The 19,212-nt window shown below is 51.6% G+C and overlaps 1 protein-coding gene across 5 annotated transcripts in view; it reads right to left on the bottom strand.

Moving 5' to 3' along the window:
• The window catches only part of ARHGAP27 (Rho GTPase activating protein 27), a 33,742-nt gene extending 15,611 nt beyond the window's left edge, over positions 1 to 18,131 (bottom strand). Inside the window, exons 1-4 of one of the 5 annotated variants that reach the window (XM_053568059.1) lie at positions 17,948 to 18,131; positions 17,652 to 17,826; positions 16,615 to 16,750; positions 14,667 to 15,338 (exon numbers count right to left, since the gene is read on the bottom strand). In XM_053568059.1, coding sequence (XP_053424034.1) covers positions 14,667 to 15,320 — 654 coding nt within the window. In that variant the 5' untranslated portion in view covers positions 15,321 to 15,338; positions 16,615 to 16,750; positions 17,652 to 17,826; positions 17,948 to 18,131. Of the gene's footprint in view, positions 1 to 10,689; positions 11,044 to 14,666; positions 15,339 to 16,614; positions 16,751 to 16,904; positions 17,827 to 17,947 lie in introns of those variants that run through there. The other 4 variants (XM_053568058.1, XM_053568056.1, XM_053568057.1 and 1 more) reach the window with 4 other exon arrangements.
• Between the last annotated feature and the right edge of the window lie 1,081 nt (positions 18,132 to 19,212).

Consider the following 19,212-nt stretch of genomic DNA (forward strand, 5'->3'; position numbering starts at 1 on the left):
CCCTTCCCCCCTAGGAAGGGCTGGGGCAGGAGCAGGTGTACTAGAAAATCCTATGCTCTGGGGCTACAGGCAAAAGAAAGCCCCTACACCAGGGACTTGGCCCTGGGACTGGCTCAGAGGGCAGTGAGGGGACATGATTCCCCCACACCCCCCACACTCCCACCCCCCTGTTGACTCAGTAGCTTGCTGTATGCCACTTGGGCTGGGTGGAGGGAGAGCAGGAAGGAATCATGAGCTTTTGAGCTAAACTGTGTTCACAGGATGGTCCTTCCCTCGGCTGCACCTAGTCCAGCCAAGACAGAGGCTGGTCTCTCTCTGTCCACCCCAGCCTGGCTTGGAGCTACCTATCTACCCATGTGTGGGGCTGGGGGTGACCCTGCAGGGTTGTGGTCCTCAGGCCTCACAGTACTCATCTAGCTCAGCCTGAGATCCTGATGGTACTGGCTTGGGCTAGGGCCTGGGCAAAGTATTTTTTTTTTTTCTTTTTTTAGAGGGGGGGTGTCACTGTGTTGCCCAGGCTGGAGTACAGTGGCTATTCACAGGTGTGATCCCATTACTGATCAGCACAGGAGTTGTGACCTGCTCTCCTTCCGACCAGGGCCGGTTCACCCCTCCTTAGGCAACCTGATGGCCCCCGCTCCTGGGAGGTTACCACATTGATGTGGACACCTGATCAGCATAACACACTACAGCCCAGAACTCCTGGACTCAAGCGATCCTCCTGCCTCAGCCTCCTGAGTAGCTGGGACTACAGGTGTGCGCCACTGCATCTGGCACAAAGGATTTTACTTTAAGGGTCCTCAGGGGATTCAACAGTGTAGCCCAGGTGAGGCGCCAAGGATCCAAGTAATCTCATCACAGGGATATAGCAGGAGATTCCAAACGTAATGGCTTTAAGTGAGATTCTTCTCTGGGGCTTAGGACAGAAGCATCAGCTGATTAAAAGGAAACAGGAGTGGAGCAGGAGTACAGAGACAGGGGTTCTTGTGTAGATGCTACTTCCGCTTCTCTCTGAACAACCACTTGAATTTCTGGGCCTCAGTTTCTTTATCTGCAGATGGGGGCTGTCATCCTTGCTCCCTCACAGGGCTGGTTTCTGTGAAAGAGTGGAGCAGGTCCCGGGGTTCCCACACCCACGGGCACGTGGGGAAAAGCAGGGCTGCATTTCTGCTTTTCTGACTTCAGGTTTCAATAGGGTGCCCTAGGCCTTGGACTCTGCTCCCAGCCCCTTGTGGGGCTGCCTGCCTTGCTTGCTCCTCCAGGGCAGGGGGACTGCAGGTGGAGCCCCTTCACCTGCTCTCACAGTACTTGAGCTCACAGTAAGGATGGTGGAGACCCAGCAAGGCCCACAGGGGCCAGGAGGGGTCAGAAACAGTCTCTCAAGGAACCTGCCAGGCAGTGAAGGCCATGGATGTGACCCAGCATAGCCCAGGAGGAGGAAGGAGGTGGAAAAAGTGATCAGGACACCTTTTGCCCATCCCTTCAAACATATCTGTGTCTGCACCCACCAGTCCTTCTTCCTCCCCAAGGGGGGGAGCACAGGGACTTCCCCAGACTGGGCAAGAGGACCCCAGAGCCTCCCACTTGCTTAGAAGTGACCTCAAATCTCTAACTCTTACCCTCTTGACTACCTTTCACCCTATGGAATTTCAACAAACTCAAGATCTCTCCTTTTTTTTTTTAAGAGACAGAATCTCACTTTATCTCCCTCAGTAGAGTGTCGTGGTGTCACAGCTCATGGCAACCTCCAACTCCTGGGCATCACAGCTCACAGCAACCTCCAACTCCTGGGCTTAGGTGATTCTCTTGCCTCAGCCTCCCGAGTAGGTGGGACTACAGGTATTTGCCACAATGCCCAGCTATTTTTTGTTGTTGTTGTTGTTGCAGTTTGGCCAGGGCTGGGTTCAAACCCGCAACCCTTGGTATATGGGGCAGGTGCCCTACCCACTGAGCCACAGGTGCCATCCTTTTTTTTTTTTTTATATACAGAGTCTCAAGCTGTCACCCTGGGTAGAGTGCCATGGTGTCACAGCTCACAGCAACCTCAAACTCTTGGGCTTAAGCGATTCTCTTGCCTCAGCCTCCCAAGTAGCTGGGACTACAGGTGCCCACAACAACGCCCGGCTATTTTTTGGTTGCAGTTGTCGTTGTTGTTTAGCAGGCCCGGGTCAGGCTCGAACCCACCAAACTAGACGTATGTGGCTGGCACCCTACTCACTGAGCTACAGGTGCTGAGCCGGGTCTCTCCATCTTAAAAAGAAAAAGTGTGCTCCCTAAACCCAGCTCTGAATCCTCTTTTAACAACTTCTCTGTCCTCTCACTTAGACACCAGCTCACTGTTTGAAAGGCCTTCCACACTCCCTTGATGACAGATCTGGTTCTCCTGTGGCCTGACTTCTCTCCAGTGTCACTCCTGACAATTCTCTCCTTCATTTCCCTCCTCTTCCTCTGCTACTCTTTCTCAGCTCTGTGCACTGGGGCCCCACCTCCTCTGCTGTGGCCTCAGCGCGGGGTGCCTCACCTTCCTTCTCACTCGACTGCCTGGGAGAGTGCGACCGGTTGTAGGTCACCAACTCACAACTCCTCTTTAGGCTCACGTATCCAACTACTGCCTAGATGTCCTTTGTAGGCCTTGAAGGATGTCCAAAATCAAATTGTCTCCTTCCCCCATGTCAGCATCATTTGTTACTTCAGGCAGAGTCATCCTTGACCCAGTTTCCTTAGCATCATCTGTCACTAAGCCCCAGTGATCTGACCTGTCTGAGCTTTTCAGACCTACCAGTTCACAGGTAACACAGGGGTTAGGGCAGGGAAACGCTGCCACAAGGAAGCCAATGTACATGACAGACATTCCACGGCACAACTGGTCTGGACTCCTGAACAAGTCAGTCTCAAGGCAGAAGGAAAGAGTGTAGGGGGAGGTGTTCAGAAGAGATTAAAGAGACGAGCAGAAGCAAGGCATAACGTTGGCCTGGATCCTGGTTCAAACACAAACCAGCTGAGAGACAGAGAGAGATTTTGGGACAATGGAGGAAATTTGACTATAGCCTAGGTCTTAGACAACATTCAGGAACGAAATGTTAATTTTGTTAGCTATACTAATGGAAGGGTGGTTATGAAAATCAAACACTACTTTTCAGAGATGCGTGTGAAGTTTTCAGGGGTGAAATAGGATGTCTGGAATTTGTAATACCTCAGCAGAAAATAAATAAATGATAAAAATAAACATGGCAAATATTGTTATAGCTAGGTGACAGGTATAATTGTATTCATTTTTAAAAATATTCTTTGTGACCAGTCTGAGCAAGAGTAAGACCCTGTCTCTAAAAAAAAGAAAAAACAATGGCCACATGTGGTGGTTCACAGCTGTAATACTGCCTGTATCCAGCATTTGGGAGGCTGAGGCAGGTGGATTGCCTGAGCTCACAGGTTTGAGACCAGCCTGAGCCAGACAGAGCCCCTGTCTCTAAAAATAGCCGGGTGTGTGGCAGGCACCTGTAGTCCTAGCTACTCAGGAGGCTGAGGCAAAAGAATTGCTCGAGCCTAGGAGTTTGAGGTTGCTGTGAGCTATGACACCATAGCACTCCATTGGTGGTGACAAAGTGAAACTTCTTAAAAAAAAAAAAGAAAAAATTAACTGGGCATGGTGGTGCCCACCTGTAATCCCAGCTACTAGGGAGGCTGAAGTGGGAGGATCACTTGAGCTAACAAGTTTGAGGCTGCTGTGAGCTATGATGACACTACTTCACTCTAGCCTGGGTGACAGAGTAACATGTTGTCTAAAAAAAAAAAATTCTTTTTACTTACCTGTATATTTGAAAAATTTCATAATAAAAATTAAAAAAAAAATACCCACTCAAACTTTTTTACTATTCTCCATCCTCACTGTTACTACTACACAGTGGTACAAGTTGTTCTCTATTACTCATCTGGAAACAAACCTGCCCTTCTGGCTCTCCCATACCCTGATCTGTCACAGACAAAGTAATCTCTTTTTCTTTAAGCTCCAGCTCTGGGGCTGGAGGTTTTGAGAATAAGGAAGCTTAAACATAACCCTGCTTCTCCTCAGCTCCCACCTGCACAAATGAGAATTAGGAAGCTTAATGCAAGCTCCACTTGCAACCTGGAGTACACAGATGGGTGGACTTAGCTAGCACAGGTGAGGACAGGCTGTACTTCATGTGGAGACTGTAAGCCAGGGGACCCTGGGGCAGGCTGGCCTAACTTGAGACCTCAGGGGGAAAGCAGGGTGGGCCTCCTCATGCCAGAACCCTCACCCCCAGAGGGTGGAGGGGGAAGGGTGAGCTAGGCACTGTGCCCTTCAGGCTGGGAGTGTGGAGGAGGCAGAGAGCAGGGAGAATCCCTGCAGGTGTCCTTATACCAGAGGTGTCCTAGGACTACAGTCCCCATTGCCAGAGACCACCATCCTTTCTCCACTCCAGGGCCCTCTACCAAGTGGGGTCTCCAATAGCCCGACTCCAGCCTTAAGAGCAAAGACATATAAATCCGACCCCTCCAACAGCTCAATAGCTAGGGGGAGGCAGAATGAACAGAAAAACCAACGCAGTGCTGCTGTTAGACCCCAATACAGCCAGGAACCAGAACAGCTACAGACACCATGACAAACTATGGGGAAAAGATGAACTTGTCAGGAAAAGGTCATGGGACAAATGGTTGACCATCCAGAACAAAATAAATAAAGGTGGGTCCACATCTCACTCTGTCTACCCACAAAACCCCTCAGAGGATTAAATGCAAAAAAAATGAAGCCATAAAAATACTCAAAGAAGAAAACAAACAAAATTCTATATACTATTTATCTAACAGACTTTGTAACAAAGACTCAAAATCTAAAAGCCATAAAATAAATGATTGATACATTTGACTACATAAATATATTGTAAGAAAACTTGTGTCACAAAACAATACTAATAGCAAAGTCAAAAGACAAATGGGGTGGGGGAATTACAATTCATGTAATAGACAAAGGGCTATTTCCCCTAATACAGAGAAAGCTCCTAGGAATCAATAAGAAAAAACCCAATAACCCAATACACAAATGGGCCAAGGATATAGATAGGCCATTCATAGAAAAAGAGAAACAAATGGGCCTGAAATACACAAAAAGATACTCAACCATCACTAGAATGCAAATTCAAACTACCTTAAGATAATGTATTTTATATTCAGATTGGTAGTAAACAAAAGGTGTTAGCAGGGCTGTGGAGAAACAGATGCTCTCTTTTGTGCTGGGGAGAGAGCAAATTGGCACACACCTCATGGCTGGCAATTTGGCAATACCTATCAAAACACCTATTTATCCTTTGGCCCAGAAATTCTACTTCTAGAGCTTGTATGTGTACAAAAGAGTATTCATTATGGCATTTATAATTGTAAAAGGTAGGACACAATCCAAGTGTCCATCAACAAGAGACTGGTTAAATGAATTTTGATATATCCCTACAGTGGAAATGATGTAGGGAAGGAGATGGAGCCTCTCTTAGTGCAATCTCTAAGATACACTCTAAGCCAAACAGGCAAGACAGACAGAAAATCAAGTAATCAGATATGTAGTCATACTTGTTTGTAGGCACAAACTCGGGAAGAATAGAGAATGAATGAAACTGTTTATGTTTGAGTTGAAAGAGAACGGTGCAAGGAAGCAGGGGTGTGGGTGAGATTTCCACAACATACTTCTTAATATTGCTTTGATTTTTAAAAATCTATAAATATGTTTAATGTTTTAAATACGTTAAAATTCAAGGCTACTAGCAAGACAGAGGGGCCGGAAAATGCAATTATAACTTGTCCAAAAACCAAAAACTCTTAAGGAGACTTGAGTCGGGCAAAAAGTTAAAAACCCGAAACATTGTTTTTTAGAACCTAAAATATATCACTGTACTAACTAAGAAGATGATAATGACTCTGGAGATTCCAATCTGTGGCCTAAAAGATCAAGCAGAAGAATTATCAAGCCTCAGAGCAAAGGTACAGAGGGATGGAAATAAACTGGGCAAACCCAGGAGAGTTCACATCCAAACTAAAGAAAAAGTAAAAGGGAAAATAATCAAGAAACAAATAGATTATTTTCCTAAGCTGAAAAACCCCAGGGAAGGGGACAAAAGCCATTAAAAAATGGAAAATGAGGGATCTAAAAATAGACCTGCCATTCAATCCTTCAATTCCTCTACTAGGTATATATCCAGAAGACCAAAAATCACATTATAATGAAGATATTTGTACCAGAATGTTTATTGCAGCCCAATTCATAATTGCTAAGTCATGGAAGAAGCCCAAGTGCCCATCGACCCATGAATGGATCAATAAATTGTGGCATATGTATACCATGGAATATTATGCAGCCTTAAAGACAGATGGAGACTTTACCTCTTTCATGTTTACATGGATGAAGCTGGAACATATTCTTCTTAGCAAAGTATCTCAAGAATGGAAGAAAAAGTATCCAATGTATTCAGCCCTACTATGAAACCAATTTATAGCTTTCATATGAAAGCTATAAACCAATTATAACCTAAGAATATGGGGAAAAGGGATAGGGAGGGGAGGGGAGGATGAGTGGAGGGAGGGTAAATGGTGGGACCACACCTGCAGTGCATCTTACAAGGGTACATCTGAAATTTACTAAATGTAGAATATAAATGTCTTAACACAATAACTAAGAAAATGCCAGGAAGGCTATGTTAACCAGTGTGATGAAAATATTTCAAATGGTAAAACCAGCACATTGTACCCCATAATTGCATTAATGTACACAGCTATGATTAAAAAAAAAAAAAGGAAAATGATGAAGGTAGCAGATAAGCTAATACAATGGGGAGCGGAGGGGACTGAGCAAGTGGTAAGGGGGCAGGAGGGGGGATTGGGGGTCACGGTGCATGGCACATCTCTTGGGGGTGGGAAATAATTATAAGAGGGACTTTATTTTACAAACACAATCCGTGTAACCTAATTCTTTGTACCCTCAGTGAATCCCAAACGATAAAAAAATAAAATAAAATAGAAGAGCCTGGCACCACCTCCTGTCTTGCCCCTTCTCTCACCATGTGACATATCTACTCCTCCTTTGACTTCCCCTCTTCATTGCAAACTCCCTGAAGCCTAGCAGGTGGCAGTGCCATGGTTCTCTCAGTCTGCAGAATCATAAGCCAAATAAAACATTTTCCTTCATACATTTCCCAACTGCAAGTATTTCCTTTATAGTAACACAAAACAGACTGAGACACAGTTCTACTCTCGACCAATCTCTAACCTCATCTAACACCAGCCACACTAGTCTTCCCACTGTTATCCAAACACATCACATTTGAGAGACTGAAAATATCAACCATGGCCAGACCATATTTAAGAATAGAACTCTGACCCTCGATCTGGCAGAAACAAGTCCAGGAAGTCAATTTACTATTTACAGGTCCAATTTGTAAGAAGTCAGACTACAATCTCTAGCATCTAATCTAGGACCAAATAAGAATCCCTGTAACAATCAACCCAAAGTAGCCAGGATTCATTAATAAATGATAGCTTTCCTAATTTTGCCCCCACTTTCAACAACAACAAAAAAAGAGAAATGGAAAATGAAACAGGGGGAGGCAAAGGAAACCCACAGGAACTAGATTGAAGGGGAAAAGCCACAAAGCAAACCAGTACATTTAAAACAAGCCAGAATAATAAAACCAAGTATAGTGTATCAGTTATTAAAAGAAACTCAAAGAGGTTGAATTCTCCAGTTAAAAGACTTGGGTTTAAAATCTTGAGTCAGCTTGGGTTTAAAAAAATACAGTGATATATGTGGCTCATGCCTGTAATCCTAGCACTCTGGGAAGCTGAGGAGGGTGGATCGCTTGAGCTCAGGAGCTGGAGACCAGCCCGAGCAAGAGTGAGACCCCATCTCTACTAAAAATAGGAAAACTACAGCTACAGTGCCTGTAGCTCAGTGGCTAGGGTGCCGGCCACATACACCAGTTTGAACACGGCCTGGGCCTGCCAAACGATGACAATTACAACCAAAAAATAGCCGGGTGTTGTGACGGGCCCCTGTAGTCCCAACTACTTGGGAGGCTGAGGCAAGAGGATCGTTTAAGCCCAAGAGTTTGAGGTTGCTGTGAGTTGTGACACTACGGCACTCACCAAGGGGTGACATAATGAGACTCTGTCTCAAAAAAAAAAAAAACAAAAAAACACCTACAAATAAAAATAAATAAATAAATAAATAAAAATAGGAAAACTAGCCAGGTATCATGGTGGGTGCCTATAGTCCAGCTGCTAGGGAGGCTGAAGCAAGAGGATCACTGAGGCCAACTAAAGTTTGAGGTTGCTGTTAGCTATGACACCATGACACTCTACCCAGGGTGACAGAGTGAGACTCTGTCTCCAAAACAAAACAAACCAACCAAAAAACAGTGATATGACATATACAAGAAATACAGTATAAAAAATGATAGTGGTTAAAAAAAAGAGATTTGGGACTGGGCAAGGAGGCTCACTCCTGTAATCCTAGCATTTGGAGGCCGAGGTGGTGGATTGCCCGAGCTCACTGGTTTGAGACCAGCCTGAACCAGAGCGAGACCTCGTCTCTAAAAACAGCTGGGCGTTGTGGTGGATGTAGTCCCAGTGCTTGGGAGGCTGAGGCAAGAGGATCACTTGAGCCCAAGAGTTTGAGGTTGCTGTGAGCTGTGACACCACGACACCTGACCAAGGGTGACAAAGTAAGACTGTCTCAAAAAAAAAAAAAAAGAGAGAGATTTTTAAAAAATGTAATGTAATATGAAATAAAGAGTGGCCATATTAATAATAGTAGGGTCAAATTTAAGCACTAAAACAGGGTAAAGAGGGATGCCGTGTTATGATAGAAAGGTGCAATTTGTAAAGATAGCACACAACATTTATTCAGGAAAAAAAAAGAATACTCAATACTCAGCACAGTTAAAAATGAAAAATGAAGGGCGATGCCTGTGGCTTAATGAGTAGGCCCCGGCCAAACTGCAACAAAAAAATAGCCGGGCATTGTGGCAGGCGCCTGTAGTCCCAGCTACTTGGGAGGCTGAGGCAAGAGAATCACCTAAGCCCAGGAGTTGGAGGTTGCTGTGAGCTGTGTGAGGCCACGGCACTCTATGAAGGGCGATAAAGTGAGACTCTGTCTCTACAAAAAAAAAAAAAAAAGAAAGAAGAAAAAAAAAGAGAATACTCAATACTCAGCATAGTTAAAAATGAAAAGCAAAAACTAATAAAAGCACCAGAAGAACTTTATAACAAAAATTTGAGAGGGAAGTTTAATAAAACTTTATCGGAATTAGAAAGAAAAACAAAAAAAGATACAAAGGAAATGAAAACTTGAACAATATATAATCAATCAACTTAATAAACTTGATTTGATTCATATGGGACCTCATATCCCTTAAGGAGAAAGTATGCTTTTTCTCTATATGTGTCTATGAAAAACTTAGAAAATATCATTTACTTGGCCACAAAGAAATTAACAATACATTTTTAAAGTGCAGTGTTTACAAATCTAGAGAAAACAAATGCTTTTCTAGTAAGATATAAAATGGCCCAAATTAACTAGAGAACTAGCAGAAACTTGAAAAGACTAATTATCACTGAGAAAAAAAAATCTGCCACTGAAAAAGCACGTGATCCAGAGGGTTTCACGGGAGGGAACTGTACAAAGCTTTAGGATTTACTTCTGGCCACACCTTCCTCCTCCAGGAAGCATTCTTAGAGTTTCCTCCTGCCAAGAGGATCCTGCACCCAGCAGACGCACCTTATCACATCATAACCATGCCACACTCTATCAAGCTCTTCCCATGCCCCAAGGCCTGGCACTGACCACCCAATGCGGACTGGCATGTCAGTACGGATGTCTGCCCCCTCATACTACTAGACACTGGCAGCTCTAGGAAGGACAGAAAAAATAGGTGCAGAGTGAGGGCAACTGTGGGGGCTCAGGAAGGAGGTGAGGAGGCAGGTGGACTTGTCAGAGGGCCCATCTCAGGAGGCCTGGGGCTGAAGGGGGCCAGGGACTAAGAGGTAAATAATGAGGCCCCGGCTCCTGGGAGATCTCCAGAGGACCATGGGGCCACCTCCAGGCCTGTGGGGAGGGGGGAATGGGTAGCGAGAGCTCTCAGCGGCCAGGAAAGTGGAGTGAGGGTGGGAGAGGTACCCAAGAACCTGCTCTCTCATAAGTCAGATCACCTGGACATGGGGGCTCCTGGGGTGTCCTGGGGCATCCTGGGGTTGCAGGTGAGTCATGGGGAGGGAAAGGTCAGGCCAGGTGTGAGGGAACCAGCTGAGCCACCCTATGGCTGCCCTAGCTGGTGGGTGGAGAGCTGCAGAGGTGGGGGTTCAAGCAAAAGGCTCACTGGAGTCCCTTCAGCTTGGCTTCAGCTCCTCTGCTGTTACCAACTCTCCCTCCTTTCCAAAGGCCCCTGGCTGGCCCTGCAGGAGGACAGGTCCATCTGTCCTGAGGCCAGTTACTTTGTCTCAATCACAGCCTTGGGGCTGCCCTTGGAGTTTGCCCCAGGAAGTGGGAGCCAGTCTTGATCCAAAGGGGAGGGGTCGCTGGGTGGGCTTTCATACCGGATAGGGAAGGACCTGGTGGAGAGTTTAGGAGGAAGGAGAGAGAGTAGGAAACTGAGGCAGGCCCTTCCTCCCCCGGGGCGAGGGGTCACTCACAGTTCTTGGAGGAGGTAAGGACTCCAAGAAGGAGGGTCCTGGCTCCTTCCTGTGCAGGCCACCTGCTCAGGTGCGGCGCGCTTGGCCCGTTTGGGTAAGAAGTGGCAGCTGCCGGTTATAACTCTCCCAGCAGCCAATGTCTGGCAGCAGGGGCGGGCTCCCAGCCAGATCTACCGGGCTCTCCCAGGCTCTCCGGCCTCTGGGGTGGGGATGGTGGACACACCCAGAAATCCTAGAGTCAGGACTGGACCGCAACCCCCTCTGAGGCCCCTTCCTTGCACTGGCTTTTGCCTGCTTCCCTGGCTCCCTGAGTGGCTGCCTTGGGGGAGGGGTGTCCTCCCAGCTTACCTCTCCGTCTTCCTCTCTCCCTCCCCAGAAGCCTTTGCTCTGCCCTGACCCTAGATGTCCGATTTTCCCACTATACTCTCAGCTGCAGATAGCAAGGTCAGGGTTTGGAGTTCCTGCCCATGACAGGGCTGGGCACATAGGGTGCGCAGAAAAGTGAGCACTTGTTTGCCTTTGGCTTGCATTATTCTTGTCCAGGGTAATAGAGTGGTCCATCCTGAAGGCCACCTGACTGAAACAGAGCCTGGAACTGACCTGGACACAGCCACTTCCTGGCTGTGTGACCCTTGGCCAGTCTCTAAACTTCTCGGGACCTCTGTTTGTACTCAGGGCAAATTGGGGTAGCTGTACCTACCTTCCCAGATGCTGGGAGCTCAAGCCTGGGTACAAGCCTTTGAGTGAGAGCCCATAGGACTGTGCTCCTATGGGACTGTGTCTTACAATGCTTTGGGTCCCCAGTGTCCAGCAGGGTGACCAGCACACACGAGGTGCTCAATATGTGCTGAGTGAATGGTGAATGACAAGGCTGTAAAATTCCGTATGTGGAAGAGACTCCTCTGAGGGTGCCCTGGCCCTGCTGAGGAGCCTGCCTTGAGCCCTGAGCTGATGCCTGGCAGATGGACCCCCTTCTCCCCAGCAACCTGGTCACCTCCCTCCTCACATCCTTGCCTCTCCTCCCAAGCCCTCCCAGCATATCTTCTCTGAGCAGCCACCTCCCTGCCATCCTCAGCCTCATCTCCTGGCTCTTGCTCGTCCACTCTCCACCCCACAGCCCCTCTGGCCAGTTGTCTATGCTCTCCATCCTCATCCTCACCATCACTCCTCTGCCTTCAGCAACCCTGGTGATCTGCTGGCCTGCTGGTGGCTACTTCAGACAAATGTTCTTTGGCCTTTATCTAACTTGACCTTCCTGTCATTCCCCCTCACAGACATTTCTTGGCTTCTGGGCTAGCACTTTCATGCTTTTCCTCCCATTCCCTGGCTGCTGCTTCCTCTCAGGCTCTTTTCCTCCTTTTGTCTAGCAGAAGAGCCCCATCTTTCTTCCAACTGTCGCCTCTCAGAGTTCCTCTCAGTAAACTGCACCACTGGCTTCCCACATGTGCAACAGGGAAACTAGAACTCAGCCTGACTTCCCTCCTATACCCCAGCACCCCAGCCCAGAGGCCACCAGACCCTGCTGAGTCCACCTCCCAAACCTCCATCATCATCTCATGCCAACAAGACTAGGAAAGTCCCCAGCCACAGGGATCTTTTCTCAATTCTCTGCTAAAAGCCTTCCAAGGGCTGCAACACTTCGGGTCCTCAGTACATTCCTGGCAAGGGCCCATGAGGCCCTACCGATCTGGGACAAACCCACTCCCAAGCCCACACTCTGCTTCTGAGCCCCAGCAGAGGGCAGGTGAGGGGCTGCGAGGACCAGACTTCACCTCTATCATGGCTCACAGCACCCTGGGTACAGCCTCATCACAGCTGGCAGCATGCTGGGCTGAAGCATCTGTCCCCTCTAGCCAGCCTTGAGTCTGGGACATGAGCTCCCAGGGCTGTGGCTGTGCCTGCCATCTCTAAATCCAACAGCTGGCTCACCTGGGGCTTGGCAGGTATTCAGTTAATTCATGCTTAATAGTCAAGTGAATGGGCCTGGAGGACCATGAAGCAGGAGGGGGAGGAGAGGGCTCCTGTGTCCTCTGAGGAGAAAACAGTCCAGCTCACCTTTCAGGAAATTCTTTCCCATGCTGTCTGGAACAACTAAGAGCAGGGATGGGGTTTCCTTCCTAAGGGAGCACCAGCTCCCCATGCCTGGAACTTGTTTAGGATGGAGTGTCAGGGAGACCCACAGCTGGCATTTGAATAAAGCACAGTCACAGAGAATGTGGTTTTAGTAAGTCCATGGGGTTACTAAATGACACAGGGGAGGAAGCAGGTCCAGAGATGCTAAGTAACTTGCTGAGGCCACACAGTGAGTTAAGGCCACAAGTGGGGCCAGGCAGCAGCCTTCCTGCTCAATACCCAGGTCTCTGGCAGATGCCCCAATTCCGCCCTGTAAGTCCTCCCATCACCCGTGTCCCACCCTACATACCACACAAGTGCTGGGGGAGGGAGGGCAAAGGTATCAAGTGGCAAGAACTCCGGCATGGGAGTGATTACTCAGGAGATGCCAAGACCTGGGGGATCTCCTGCCTCCTGGGTTTGGGTTCTTGGGCAGATCTACAGAGCCCTGGTTCGTGGTAAAGGGCTGCCTCCTCGCCCCTCCTGCACACACTCTGCACGCTGCCTGGGCCAAACGCACAGCAAGCCCATTTCCCCAGCTCCAGGACGCTCCCTACCTCAGAGAAGCAGGCACATCTCCACCATCACTAGGACAGAAAACACACCTGGGAGTGCGCCATCACGGGCGTGCCCAGGAAACAAAAGCCACCTATCCCAGAAGAGCTGCCTGCCTGCTGGCAGAGACACTGCCCGCGTCCCCGTCCGCTGGGTGCTATTCTCCACCCATTCCACCAGAGGGCGGGCTGCCCCTGAAGAAACTCGAGAGAAGGCGGCGCAGACCCCGGGGAAGCGCACCGAGGGGGGATCCCAGGCAGTCTGAGGAGACCGCCGCCATCTGCTGCCCAGCGCTTCCACGCCTCGCCTTATTTAAGGCTCACCACAACCCTGATTCTTAGGTACTGTTCTTACACACGAGGACGCTGGGAGAGTTACTTAGCCCGCCAGCAGCTGGCAGGTGACCCAACAGAGTCACATCCCTTTGGGTTAAAGAACGAACTGAGACCTTGAGAGTGGAAGTGAACTCTCACAGGTAATTGCACTGCTGGCAACACATGACAGAACGGTTTCTGTGGATCTTTTTTTGCCCTCAGGCCTGAAAAGTTCCCAAAGTTCAAGATGTCAGTTCCGCCCAGAGGATTCTGAGGATGTAAGAGTGTTTTAAAACGTGCGCTATTTTCGATTTCCCAAATTAACACAACTGGACGCGGAAGTTTGGGGAACCCTTACCATAACTGGACTTCTTTCTGAAATAAACTCATCAAAAAGTTTTGGTTTTGTTTATAAAAAAAAAAAAAAAAGGAACTGAAATTTAGAAACAGCCCCAAAGAGAACACGACTCCTTACTTTCACATCCATCTCATTCGAACCCCCAAGGTCCAGGGAGAAAGGCGAGGCAGGTGGAGCCAGCCCCGGAGGTCCACAATCCCCCATCCATACAGATTGGCTGGAATTTTAGAAAGATAATAGGAGAGCAGGCACCTGCCTCTGGATTATATAACCTCCCAGCTGGGCTTGGGGCTGCCCTCTGCAATCAAGCTCATTTGCATTCCTGCAGCAAAACATAACAGTTGGCACTGAGGGGGATAAAGACCATCAACATCCTCATAGTTTCATGTGAAGTTTTGTCACCGGGTGAATTACGAAAAACCTTTGAACTTCCAGGGAGCTTTGGCATTTGGGAGTTGCAGATAAAGGATTGTGAGCGTGCACAACTCTCATTTTGGGTTTGGGGAAATGGAGCTCGTCCGAAGTCGGCAGACATGCTGGCCGGCCGCGAGCAGGACGCTAAGCCGAACAGGTCTCCTCGCGCCCCGGCTCCGTGCAGGCATGGCTCCCTGCCCGCCTCCCGGTGCCCAGCTGCGTACCTGCGCAGGGCTGTCTTCTGGCTGCGGGCCACGCACGTCCAGGATGGCTTCGTAGACGTTCTCCGAGTCGCTGTGCGCCAGGGGCCGCGGGCACACCCAGGAGCCTGCCACGCTGCAGGCCTTGAAGCCGCCCGCGCTCCCAAGGAGGGCAGGAGGCGCGACTGCGGTGCGCGCCAGGTCGTCCAGGGACTGCGCTGGCCTTACTGGCGCCAGGGGCCGCACATACAGGCAGGCGGGCAGGCCAGGTGCCAGGTTGCTGCGACGTGTCACGTCGTCGCGCCGCGCAGGGCCGCATAGCGAGCTGGCACGGCCCCGGGGCTCGGCGGGGGTACTGTCCGGGCCCGCCGACGCGCTCACGAACCGGTAGTCGTAGGCGAGAGGCTCGGGGGCCGTGGGGCCCGAGTGGGGCGCGGTCGGCGGTGGGGCAGTGGCGGGACCGCCGAGCGCTGGCAGCTCGCGCACGTACTGCGCTGGTAAGTAAAAGGGGCGGCCGTCAGGCTCGCGCCGCACGTGCCACCAGTGCTCAGTGCTGCGGCGCAGCAGCCGGTAGCGCTCGTTGGGCCGGATGGCGACGCGGCGTCCGTCCTTGCCAGTGTACTCGAAAGGGTGCTCCACCAGCACGTACACGTCCCCTTTGACGACGTCCGCCGCCATGGCGGCCACGGCGTTTTCCTGCTGGCAACAAGGGGGGGTGGGCACGAAGGTCAGGGCGGCGGAGCAGGGAAGAGCACCGTGCTAGGGCACTGAAGGAAGGCATGGGTTCGAATCCTAGTCTGCACTAGCCACGTGCACACGGGCCTCAATTTTCCAATCTCCAAAATGGGGACTTGCATAAAATTATCTCTATGGCTCCTATTCTTACACTCTGTGATGGAATGAGGACAATCCCTTCATTCGGTGTGGGCAATACAGGACCAACTTTACCGCTAGGGAAGCCTGGGCTCCAAGACGAAGGGTGATTGCCGGTGAGAAGGTCGACACCACATTTGCTTAAAAGTTGACTGAGCCTCCGTTTTCCCGTTAGTGAAGTGGGAAGAACAGCCCATCTCCCGCCGCTCCCTGTCCGGGTCCTGCCCTCACGGACTCCAAGAGAAGCACCGCAGCACCCCCCCCCCCGGCCCCCATCAGTCTGCACCCTAGGCCCGCGGGGTCAAGTTCCAGGTAGCGGTTCTGGGGGCAGCCCCTGGAGTAGCTCTATCTTGAGGGTGTCCCTGCCTTACTTAGTTCAAGGGACTTGGTGTAGGAAACTCAACTGCCAAGGCAGGGGAACCGGTTCTCTTGGTTTCTCTTTCCTTCCCTCGTCGCTTCGCCAGAGAAGTGAACCCAGAGCCCAGCCCGCCCAGCCTGCCCAGAGGCGCCCGCACTGCCCCCTGCTCTCCAGCTCCCACGCCGCCTCCCCAGAGGGTCTTGGCCCTCACAGCCTACCCACCTACCCTGTGATCACTGCCCCATGAGAATGGCCTCTAGAAGATGCACTTTGTGACAGTGCCTACCCCTGCAGGGTCTCCAGGGTCCCCAAAGCTTTCTGGAGCGGTCACCACACACTCCCTTCGCCCGCTGCCTGGTCATCCTGGCTCTGTGACAAGGAAGGGGGCAGAGCCTAACTAAATCTGCCTGTGTCCCTCTATCAAATCCATGAATCGGTGTCCTCCTCCAGAAGAGGCTGATTTCTAAACCCTTACACTGCCCACACCTTCTCCTGCCTGACAAGGTGGCCCGAGACCAGGCCTCGGAGCCGGGCTACCTGCTGAGGCTGAGGGACCGCAGGAGCAGTCTCCGATGGGGGCCCCTAACGCTCTCTCTTTACTTTCTCTAGCGTTCCCGGATGAAGGAAGGGGTGTAAACTGAGTCCCAGGGCACACTGAGCTGCCCAGAGCTCGGCAAATAAACTCCAGGCAGGAAGACACTCCCCTCGCAGCCCCTTCCCCGGCCCCCGCCGCTCACTCACGTTAGCTGGGCGGGCGGCCGGGAGCCCATGGGCTGGATGGGCGGAGCCAGCGAAGGGGCAACAGGTTAGGCCCCCACCATCTCCCTGGGCGGGACTTCCAGGGGCTTGGCCCGAGAGACCGTCCGCGGAACAGCAGCTGGAAAGGGGAGAAGAGGCAGAGAGACGCTCAGGGGGGCTGCCCCCAATCCCCAAAGCACCTCTGTCTAGGAGAAGCAAGGAGGACCCTGACTGCCTATGACAGGGCCCGGGGGTGGGGGTGGGGGTGGGGGTGGGTGGGACGGAGCCCAAACCTAGAGAAGGCACCCGGGAGGCCCCGGAGCCAGGAGGGCTTCGTCTGAAGGGGCGCTGGCGAGTCGCCAGTAGAGCCCTGGGAGAGGAGAGTTCGGTCCCTGCCCGGTTTCTCTCTCCACCCGCTGCGGAACCTGATGTTAGCGAGCCCCTGCGTCCCGTGGGCACGCGGCTTTGGGAATGCCCGGCTGAAGTCGGCTGTCTCGTCCGGGCGTTCCCTTTCCGAGAGAGATCATTTGCACCCTGAATCACCAACTGCCAGCCCTTTCCAGCCAGACTGCGGCCTTACCCTCCCCGGGCCCACTCCAGCCCTCCCCAGGCCCTTTCTAGGATTCCCACAGAAGGGATGCTCCCACCGGAGCGCAGTGTCTAGGACTGGGTGGGAAGGGGATCTGGCCTCAGCTCCTTCCCCGACCTTGGGGAAGCGAAGAGAACAAGGAGGGATTGGAGAGCGGGGAGGATGCCTGGAGCAAGAACTCATCCGTCCCAGAAGGTCCTCAGGTCCAAGGCCCGGGAAACTAGAGCTACAGTGTCTTCAATGCCTGGGTTATCGCTGGGGCCTGGGCCTGACACCTCCCGTCCCCCAACCCTTCGCTTACCTCCTCCTCCCCAGGGGGGATGCGGCTCGCTCAGTTCCCGCCCCAGCGCGGAGTAAAGGGGAGCAGGCGCGCGGAGTTGCCTGGTGAGGACGGGTCGCCCGGGGGCACCCTTCCCACCTCCCACAGCTCCCCCCGCCCGGCCCTGGGCACCTCCGGGCCTCCGCTCGCTGGCCTCGCCTCCACTTGCCCCGGCAGGCGCGCGAAGCTAGGCGTCTGGCGCTCTCTCCTCGTCCGCCCGGCTCCCGTGCTGCCCTGTTTCCTGTTCAACAATATAACGAGGGAGGCACCGGCGGAGAGCAGAACTTCCTCCCGGGCTGGGGCTGGGCTGTGGTTGCAAGAGACAATCCCCGGTGTCCTGGCTTCCTGTCCCCTCTGGGCCGGGCCAGAGCCCCAGGAGCAGAGGCGCCACCCCCTCCCCCCTGCCCCTCCGGGATCCAGGGCCACACCTGGCTGTCTCCACGGAGCAGGAGGAGGCTGCAGGCTGCGATGGTGGGAAGAGGGTGGCAGGAGCCTCCCCACTAGCTCCTCCTGGCCAGATTGTCCTCTGGCTGGCTCCTTACCTCCAGGAGAGGAGGGCCACCTTCCACTCTGTCCACAGGGGACGTTCAGAACTCCTCCCAGAGGCCAGAATCTCAAGTACAGCCACAGATTCCACTACCTTGGGGGTCTTCTCAGGAGTCATCTGCTTCTCTGGGGAAATCTGCCCCTCTCTGACTTGACCCTGCAATCCAGACACCACAAGCCCTGGCCTGGTGGACCCTGCTTTGAGGGCCCTGAAGGAACAGTTGTGCATGTCCATCAGGTGCTGGTGCCTCAGCCTCTCTGAACGCCACCTCATGAGGCCTGAGGTTTGTTCGGAACCTGAGTCTAGCCACCAGTGCTCGGTGCTGCAGCGCAGCAGCTGGTAGCGCTGAGTCTACATTGTGTGGGGTACTTCAGTGTGTCTAAGCCCTGGAGGCATCTTGGGATCCTCCAGGGCAGGCTCAAGGCAGAACTCAGCATGCTAGAAAATAGTGCCCGAATGAATACTCCCCACACTCTACCGCTTAGGTCCTTCCCCACCTGTCCTGAGTTACCCAGTAAGCAAGAAAAGGTGGGGGCTGCAGTTACGGTTCTTGCCTGGGGCCAGGCAGATCTGATGCCAACTCTGCCACTTGCTGGCCTTTAGATCTTGGCAGTGTTGCCTCACTTCTGCATCCCAGTTTTCCTTCCTATAGATGGGGTGGTAACACCTACTTCATAGGATGGTTGGGAAGATTAAAAGGGATGCAGTAAGCACAGTGTCTAACGCATGCTATGCACACACAATGCATTAGTTATTGCTGCTGCTTTTATTCTGAGATGGGCTCTTTGGGGTTGGGATCGGTAAACCTCCATCCCCATTTAGGCAGAAGGGGAGAATGGGGAACAAATGCTCTCAGAGGCACCTTGCTGAGGATGGAGGGACTGACACAGGCAGGGTGGCACCGGGTCATGTGCCCCCGACACTCAAAACCAGTTCTTCTCTTCTTCTCTGGACCTACAATCCACTGCCTTGTAGGTGAGGCTCTTTGGAGAAGCTGGGGTCATAGATGAACAGAGGGGACCCCCTTCCCCTGTAGGCTGAAAGGGGTCTTCAAGGACAGGAAACTGCAGAAGGGAATGTTGCTTTTTTTCCATACCATTTTCCTGTTACCTGAGTTCCCTCTCCATTAGTGTTTCCCCTTATGGT

This window comes from Nycticebus coucang, chromosome 18 (genome assembly GCF_027406575.1).
Source record: "Nycticebus coucang isolate mNycCou1 chromosome 18, mNycCou1.pri, whole genome shotgun sequence".
NCBI lineage: Eukaryota > Metazoa > Chordata > Mammalia > Primates > Lorisidae > Nycticebus > Nycticebus coucang.